The 9242-nt window shown below is 34.9% G+C and overlaps 1 protein-coding gene across 2 annotated transcripts in view; it reads left to right on the top strand.

The window, feature by feature from the left end:
• The window catches only part of TMX3 (thioredoxin related transmembrane protein 3), a 30466-nt gene extending 22449 nt beyond the window's left edge, over positions 1 to 8017 (top strand). The window contains exons 14-16 of one of the 2 annotated variants that reach the window (XM_075022910.1): positions 1448 to 1577; positions 3840 to 3908; positions 5031 to 8017. In XM_075022910.1, coding sequence (XP_074879011.1) covers positions 1448 to 1577; positions 3840 to 3908; positions 5031 to 5297 — 466 coding nt within the window. In that variant the 3' untranslated portion in view covers positions 5298 to 8017. Of the gene's footprint in view, positions 1 to 1447; positions 1578 to 3747; positions 3909 to 5030 lie in introns of those variants that run through there. The other variant, XM_075022911.1, reaches the window with a different exon arrangement.
• The last annotated feature ends 1225 nt before the right edge of the window (positions 8018 to 9242 follow it).

Below are 9242 nucleotides of genomic sequence, written 5' to 3' on the forward strand. Positions count from 1 at the left end.
GCACTTGCAGAAACATCTGATTTAGTTTGATTGCCTCCTACTTACATTTCTTGTTTGTTCATAATAAACAGAGAATAAAAATGTCAAGGGAAAAATTGTATTTGGAGAATCTTATGTTGCAGGTTGTCACTGTTGACAAAGCTTTGCTGTTTGGTTGGTTTTTTTTTTTAAAGTTCCTTTGAAAGGATAAAATTATTTTGTTATCTCTGTAGTTGGCCTTATATTTTTTGAGGTGCCACCGTGCTTTCAACTTGAGTACTAGGAACGTGGTCTGCACCTTAAGTGTTAAGAGTATTCAGATTTCTAGGAGTTTAGAAAATTTTCATGTATAAGTATTAAACTTGTTCACTTCTAGGTTTGGAATTGAACTTAAATTAAACAAACAAACCACCTAAAATGTGTGAGAAAAATTAGAATTTCTATGACTTCAAAGAAAAATGGGAATCTTGAGTAAATGCTAAACAATATTTTCATGAAATAATTGATTATGGATTGATAGCCACAGTTAAGGCTGAAATCGTCATCAATATTGCATGGATTACAAATGTACATGGGTGGGGCACTATTAGACAAGAATGAAAATGGTTTGCATCTTCTGCTGTGAAGAAAAGCTACCTAGCATTTAAGTTCATTATTGACAGAAGTGTAGATAACTGGCAAAGAGTACAGGAGACTTTTCACATTACTTATTTAATGTATTTTAAGTCTTTCCTGTTGAACAATGTATTTGTGCAGTATTGCATTTTCCTAAACCTAATCTAATTTTGAATTTAGGGCTACTTTGAACAGTAGATTATACTGGTTTATCTCCAAAGATAATTTCTAACCTTTTTTCTTTTTTCTTTTTTTTTCTTTTTTCTTTCTTTCTGATTCTGTGTTACTAAATAATGCTTATGCATGTGAAGGTCAACTGCTGCGTAATAATTAAAAACTCTGTAGCTCATCTGCCATGTCTAAAAGAGATGTAGAAAAACTTTGGTTGGTATAGCTTATTCTTTTGACTTGTCAGGTAGAGGTTGATAGAGCTAATCAGTTGGACCATGACTGTATGGGGCCGAATTTTTGGACTATACATTTGTCTTTGTGCACTAAAACACTTAACATGTTATGCTAATAGTACTTTTCATATGCAAGGCTATTATTTGTGATCTCTTATTAATTGGCAAGTTGTAAGTTACCTGATTTGCAGTCACTATGGGTATGTAAAATGCAATAAGCTTCAGTAGTGTCACTGACACAGATGTGAAGGAAAAGATATTAATGAGGAACATGCTCGTACCCTTCAGGTGACTCTCTTCTCCCTTCCCTCTTGCCTTTAAGGAACTGCTATAAGGAACACACACGAAGTGAAGATTAATGGATACCCTTTTATATGATGTAGGAATTATTTGCGTTGTTTTACACAGTAGTTCTTTAAATGTATAAACTATCTGTTTTATGTTTCCAGTGACTTGACAATCCCTACTGTTGTTGTATTGAATACCTCCAATCAGCAGTATTTTCTACCAGATAGGCACATTGAGAACACAGAAGACATGGTTCAGTTTATTAACAATATCTTGGATGGTACAGCTGAAGTAAGTCTTCAATGTGACTTGGAATATGTTGGTTGGTGTTTATTTCCTTAGATGCTAAAGTAGGGAAAAAAATTGGTTGTTCTGACTGTTAACACCATGTGTTTTATCTGCCTGTCCTGCCTGTCTTCCTGTCTTGGGTGCTGTCAGTGAATATGTGATTGTGAATTCTTGAGGTGTGCTGTTGCTCGCTGTTATGACTGCAGAACCTCTTGTAGAAAGCAAGCTTTTTTTTTTTTGTTTATAGAATAATGTTAGCTGACTTCTCTTGATATTCCTTTTACTGGTGTCATTGGTAAATTGAAAGCATTTTATTCATCTCCTGGTTTGTTTTAAATGCATTTGTTTAAAATTTTCTTTGTAGTGTATAATTCAACTCTACCCTTTCTTTTGGGTGGTAAATTAATAAATCCAATAGCTTGATGAATGATAGGTTCAGATTCAAAAAACAGTGGTATACTTGCTTTGCATATTACAAACAGACACAAGCTTACCCCTCTCTGCTCTAAAACTAGAAATGAGCTGTCTTTTGTTAAAACGACAAAATTAATAAATCCATCTGGAATTGATGGCTTAGACAATTTTTTAACATTGGCAAAACAAACTCAGGTTTGCTTATTCCCCCAGTGTACTGTAAGTTGGACAGAAGGCTATGTTGTGTGGATGAAGGAAGAGACCATGGATCAGAGGTTTCATTTGCGGTTATGGGGCAAGAAGGTTTTGCCACGAAGGGGGCAGTGCTAACAAATCATTTGACTGCCTCCTGGGAGAAGCCTGTGTTGGTTTAAGCATGAATTCACTGTATATTGAATGCTTACTGCGTTAGCTGAATCCCACTTTACATTATGCCAGCGGTTTTAGGTCATCGGATGGTAATGACAAGTAATGATGTAGATTGTTTCAGTCATATGGGGTACTTTAGTTTATTTAATCTGACAAATTGATGTAGCAACATAATATAGGTGGGTTTGCTTGCTGTTCATGACTTTACTGTCCATGCTTCCAGCTGCAAGGTGAGGGGTATTCCTTTAACTTATTTGGTGGTTCTTTGTTCTTCAATTCTCACTCTTTTAATGCTTTGTTAACTGCCTTGAATTATGTTATCAACATCTCTTCAACTCTATTTAAGTATATCCTTCTGGTTGAAACAACAAATGAAATTGGTTTCTGTCTGTTTTTTAACTGTGAGGAGATTCGTTTGTGATGCCTTGTGGTTTTTGCCATAGTATCACTTAGGTCTTTCTACCTTTTGTTCACAGTGTTTCAGCTAGAATGATTAAAGGTTTGGCTAAATTCATATCCCTATATGTATGTGAGAGTGCTAATACAAGACAGACAATACAGAATGTGATTTCATTTAAGCTAAATGGTGTTTATAGACATAAAATGGCACTAATTTGGCTATATTCAGGCCCAAGAAATTGTGCAGCTGTTGAGGAATGACAGTCTCCAAAGTATGCTGGTAAACAAGCAATAGGATACAGACTTTCTGAACCAGAGTTAAATTTCTGAGAAGTATAACATTCACCCCTTCCCTTCCTTGGGAAGTGTTGGATTATTCATCTTGACTGTCTTGTTTTCTGTAAGGCCCCATAGGTAGCCTTCTATGAGTCTGTTTCATTTTTGAGGACTTTTTTTTGTAATTTGAGGGGTTTTGGTCAGGGTCAAGTGCTGATCAGTTGGCTTCCAAAATGTAGGTTTGTTTCTCTGGCAACTCAAGACACAGGAAAATTGGTCCTGTTCAACAGACAAATTGCCTTTGGATTCATGTAATTATTTTGAAGACTGCTATGGCAATGTAGGTATATAGTCTGTCATTGCTTGACACAAGTTTTCTTTATTACACATTCATACCTTCTTGTTACTTAGTTCTTAGATTTTTCTAACTGCTTCTGTCGTAATCCATAAATAGATATCCATCAGCTGCAGGAAAGTTCTGATGATCTCTGCAGTTTTGTAATTGTTACATCAGGACAGTTGGTAGTTTCTGTTAGTGTTGCTCTATGGTAAGAGAGTGGAGTGCCAGTCCACTGTTGAAGTTTGCACTGATTGTTTAAAACAATTGTGAGAGAATTTTTTGTGAGACTATTGAAATGTTTATCCATGCTTAAGAAGTTGGAGTGTCTGGGCGTCATGAGATGCAAGAATAATTACTTTTCATTTCCTTCTAAAGGGACTTAAGATTGCAAGGTCTGAAGAATGAACTTTTGGAATCATAACTGAAAAGTGTCAGCAGTTTTGACATGGTTCCATTTGAAATTTCAGGCACAGGGTGGTGATGGACTTCTGCAACGAATCAAGAGAATCATCTATGATGCCAAGTCTACTGTAGTGGTAAGTTTTATTTTTCATTAAATTAGATGGTGCCCTTGTCAATTAAGATGCAATTATTTTCAAAGGGTTTAGAAATATTTTTATGTAAGTTTGTTTATATTATATATATTGTGTATATATTATAGGTATGTATACATTAGGTTTAAGCCTTGATTACAAGTTTTTAATATTTTCCAGTGGGCTAAATATTCCATATACATTAACTTCTTCATTTTTCATTCCTTTTCTGTATTAGTCTGACATGTACTTTAAGGGATAGAACAAGGAAAATTGAAATCTTTTCCTTGACCCTTTTGACATCCTTTCACTGAAATTGATGGCATTTTCATGTTCTGAGAAATGTTATGGTTTCAATCTAATTAGTTAACGCATAAGGGGATTAAATACTACACTTGGTGTAGTTTTAAAGCAAATATTTTTATCTTTCTTGTAGGTTAATTATGCTTAACAGAATTTTGTTTGGAAGATGTACACAAACCCATTTCTTCACTTGTCCTACACAAGCAAAAAAACCTGTGCTGTGAGTTTAAATTGAAACTCACATGTTTCTGTATGAGCGGCTTCCAAACTTCTGTGAATGTGCAACATTTGGTTTCAGAAACTGATGGCTAAATGTCCTTCCTCCTGTGCCATTAAACTACTCTGCAGTAGGAAGCTGTCTAATAACAGAATGTTTCTGAAGATCCCTTATTACTCAAACTAATTTTTGAGAATGAGACACAAATAAGAGATGAAACTGGTTGCTTCAAAGTGTCATTTTTAACACTGTTGGAACAACTGTTTCTCAAGCTTCAAACAATGAATAGGATATACAGCTGGCATTTTAACATTAACTATCCCAATGCAACATTGTGATATTTGAACTTCCAAGTCTTTTTTTATGAACTTATAGTAGGAATTGTTAAAATGAGGACTTCTCCTCCTTTCTGAAAAACAAACAAACAAAAAAAACCCCAACCCCCAAAAAACCAAAACAAAAACCAACCAACCAAAATAAAACCAAGCTAAAAAATCTGTCATTTTGGATGTTTCTGAATAAATACACAGAGTAATAAGAGAAGCAATGTGGTAATTTTTTATATTCACTGAAAGTGTTTTTACTTCAAATTTGTGTTTCAACAGTCTGTGTTCAAGAGTTCACCACTTCTGGGATGCTTTCTCTTTGGGTTGCCCCTGGGGGTCATCAGCATTATGTGTTACGGAATCTGCACAGCTGATACAGATGGAGGGGTAGATGAACATGAGGCAGCTAAGAAGGAGAATGGTGATCGGGAGCTCACGGACGAAGGCAGTGAGGAAGAACAAGATGAGGAAAAGAACGGAAAATATACAGAACTTTCAGATGGAGAGCTTAAACAGAAAGACATAATGGAAAAGAAAAAAGACTAACTTCTTTAGCAAAAGAATTCTCTAGAATTTCCAAATAGACTTATTTATTGAAGGCAGTCATTTATTGATGATCTTCATGAAAGAGGACCTTTTTGTCTGCATTATGGTAGTTTTGACTTGCATGTATTCAAATTTTCTGAGAAATTGATGGAAAAAAATGGATGTTCTCTTAATTGTCTTTAATAGATTAACAAAGAACAATTTAAACTGAAGAATTTTGCAGGTACAATTCTACACTGGTTTTGTTTTTTGTTTTTTGTTTGTTTTTTTTTAAGATCTTTGAATTGTTAATTTCCAGAACAGTGAGATAAAGATAATACTACTTGACCTTAGTGTATGTGATGAACTACTACTAATATAGCCCAGCAAAACACTCATTCATACAAAATTAAGGCTGAAAACTAAGAAAGATTAAGAGATTTTTAAAGTCTCTCAGAGCCTGATAGCTAAAGACAACTTAGAGTTTTCCAAGAATTCACGTGTTCTACCTGTTGCACATTATTTTGGAAAAAAAAAACCCCACCCCAAACTTTTCTATTTTCTCAAGTTAAATGTAAATTTTTAGTGATTAGAGGACTGTTTTACTATGTAATAATATAATTCTTGGCGGTCAAGAATGTTTACTTGATATAGGATGTGGGAGTTTTATGCTAAATTAAGTCTTTATTAGTGCTTTAGCAGCTAAAAATATTGGAAAACTATATTATAACCCTTTTAAAATGATTGCCTGTTAAATTGTTTTGTATGAGTGCTTACACAAACTTACAGTGCAAATGATCTTTGTTTTCTGAATCCACAGTACAACGTGATAAAGGAAGACAAAAATATAAACACCCTCTGACTATTTTGCATAAATCTTTAATGACAAGCTTTTGGAATGGTGTAAATTTGTTCTACAGTGTTTAATTCAGGTTGTTATATATCTTTGAGGTAGTTGGTATTGATACTTTTGTTTGAGACTGTTACCTACTCTGAAGGAGAGAGTTAAGAGCATAATATTAACATTCATGGAGATTGGTCAGTATAATGCATTTTTTTACCTGTTTAATCATAAAATTTACTTTGAATACAACCCTATGACTGTGAAAAGGACTAGTTTGTGTCCTGGGTTAAAATCTCCAAGGATAAGCTATAAAGCAGCCTTTGGCATTGATGTCATGGAGAGTACCACAGAAACAAAACATACATTGCTCTTCCTCTTAGTATTCATGCTGTGTTTGGATTTTGGGGGGTTTTGTTTGGGGGGGGTGGGGGTGGGTTTTTTGGTTTTGGTTTTTGGTTTTTTTTTTTAAGGCTATATTACTGTATTGTAAATATTATAATGCCCTACTTATGAAGCAGCTTGATCACATAAGAAACTACTATGCTATACCACTAAATTAAGGAATTTTAAATGAAAAACATGGGTAAGCTTAAATAGACAAGTTCTGTGTTTCAGTAAACCTGATAATGATATAAATCATAACCAGGGAAAATGTATTGCATCCTTTTTCCTTGTAGGAAAGAAACTTGTTTCTTCTGTTTAAGTAGCTTGGTAACAGCTGGCTTCATGTTGCAGTGCAGAGTACAGTAAGTAGATGCCTGACTTCAAAGATTCTTGTTATCTAATGGTATAAACAATATCTAAGGAGATCAGGAATTTTTTCAGAAAAATTTCATATCTGTTTCTAAGTCTAACCTTTTTGGGGGGGGGGAGAATTCATAGATTACTGAGCAGCAGATTTCCGATACAGGGGTTTTTTTCCTTTTCTGTTTTCTCCTTTTTCCTTCTGTGAATGGCCTTTTTAATTTTTTTATCGTTATAGCTAGTTGTACATAGTGACTTGAGTTTTCTTGCTTTTTGATTTTATTTTATTGTTTTGGCAGAATCTTTGAGGTGTAGTAGCATATATGTGAAGAGTGAGTTGCTTAAAAATGTGTTTAGAAAGGTTTTTTTTAACATCATGTAGAGCTCTTGAGTTGTTTTTGAAAAAAAAAAAAAAAGCTCTTAATGACAAGCCTGTAAATTTCTTTGGACTTTAGCACGACTCAGTGCTGAGAGTCAAAATATAGGACTATTAAGGCAGTAATATGTTTTCTTGGTTTGTCTCCTTTCTCAAGATTTCAAATACAGATCAATTACATATTTAATTTTGGCTCAGGCTGGAAACCTGCAGCTTTTGACTTAATAAAAAACCTAAGGTGGTCACTGGAACACTGCTGTTCCTTCTATGGTGTGTAATTAAAAAAAAATAATTCTGAATTCTGCTGCACCGTTAAGAACCGTTTCAGCTGTGAGCCTTAACTTTTGTGGTTATTTTTGTTTGTGTTTATAATCAGTAATAGCCAAATAACTTGCTGAGAAACCTTCCAAGATACGGACCTGAATATGATAAATACTGTGCAAGAAACAGATCTCACTAGGGTCTGTTAAAACTGCAAAACTTAACTGCTAGAGTTAGGAGGAAAGCATGTATCTCAGTCACTTCTGAACTGTAATATCAATCAGATGTGTACTGAACTGTTGAAAATTAAACTTGAAACATACCGCTGTTTTTGCCAAATCCTTCTTCCAGCCATAGTCAACAAGGCATCGGGAGAAGAAAAGCATACAAATCATATGCAGGGTGTCAGAAGTGTTGTGAAATTAAGGAGTTTGGTGTGGTCATGCAAGTAATCTAGAATGCTGTCTGAGGGGGGATCTGGTGTGGCTTTTTTTTTGATTCAGTCTTTAAAGGTTTCCTAAAGCAACTTCACTATAATAACTTTAAATTCATGAAATAATGCTGCTTTTTTAAGTCAAGTGTAAGCCTTTTTTTTTTTCTGTAATAAAAACATTTAAAAGAACTTGTTTCCTTTGCTTAATTTACACTGTGTTAAGCTTAGATATTACACATTGTGTAGGAGGCCGTGTTTCCTGGGACAGTCGTTATAAGTGTACTTTAGGCCTGGAGTAACGCAGTACAGAAATGCAGCTGGTAGCTTTTAAAAGGAAAAATGAGTTCATCCTGTCCGATACCTTCTTGACAATATTTTGAAAATACTCTCTAAATGTAGGAGCATCCTAGCAGTATAAAATGAATGCATTTCTGAAAAAGAAATTCTAAAATACCGGTTAGTTCCATTAGCATACTCTCAAATTCTTACAAGAGTTTCAGTAGCAAAGGGAACCTGAGGCAGGCTGTTATAGTGTACATCTGCTTCTGGAAGAATTTGAGTAGCCTTGACACTTGGATGTGCGCAGTCTCTTAGTGCTTTATTATTTACCTAGGCTGTTTTAACAGATACTGTCCACGCTGTGGTGCTCACTGCTTAAAGAATGGAATGATTACACTCTGGTAGACCTGATGTGTTGAAGATGGCAAAGTGCTTAATTTTCATGAAGTATTTAAGTAAAAGGTTTAGCTTGCTCTGTTTTAGCCCAGAACTAATTTACCCTGTTTCTCTTTTGTCAGCATGTTTGAAGACGTGGTTGTAGGTGGAGGAGTGGGAGGGTGGAGAGTTGTTCTGATGATAGCCAAAAGCTCAAGTCGGTGAAAAGCATGCAAAACCAGAACGTACTTCCCTTAAGCTGTTAAAATCTTGTGAGACTACAGATGTTACAGGTTGTGAGAGAGTGGTACTGGCTCTCAATCCCCTCGGGAAAGAAGGCAACTTTCTGCTGTTTTGTCATTGCTGAGTACATTGCTAACAAATTGAATCATAGGAAGCTGTTGCACGTTATATTGCTGTAACCCACGAAGACAATTTTGACAATATTGTGTTGAATGCTTTGTTGAACTCTTAACTTGCAAGGTTTTTGTAGACTGCCTAGGCAGTGTGTGCATTCCCAAAACAATTCTTTCTCTCTTTTCTGAAATTTTAAACGTTTTAAAGGATTACTGCTACTATCCTGTGTATCAATTTACTGACATAAAGCACCATTTAGCAGCTGATGTGAACTCTCCTGTTGCTAGCAAACTTCCT

The sequence above is a fragment of the Buteo buteo genome, chromosome 3 (genome assembly GCF_964188355.1).
Source record: "Buteo buteo chromosome 3, bButBut1.hap1.1, whole genome shotgun sequence".
Classification (NCBI taxonomy): Eukaryota; Metazoa; Chordata; class Aves; order Accipitriformes; family Accipitridae; genus Buteo; species Buteo buteo.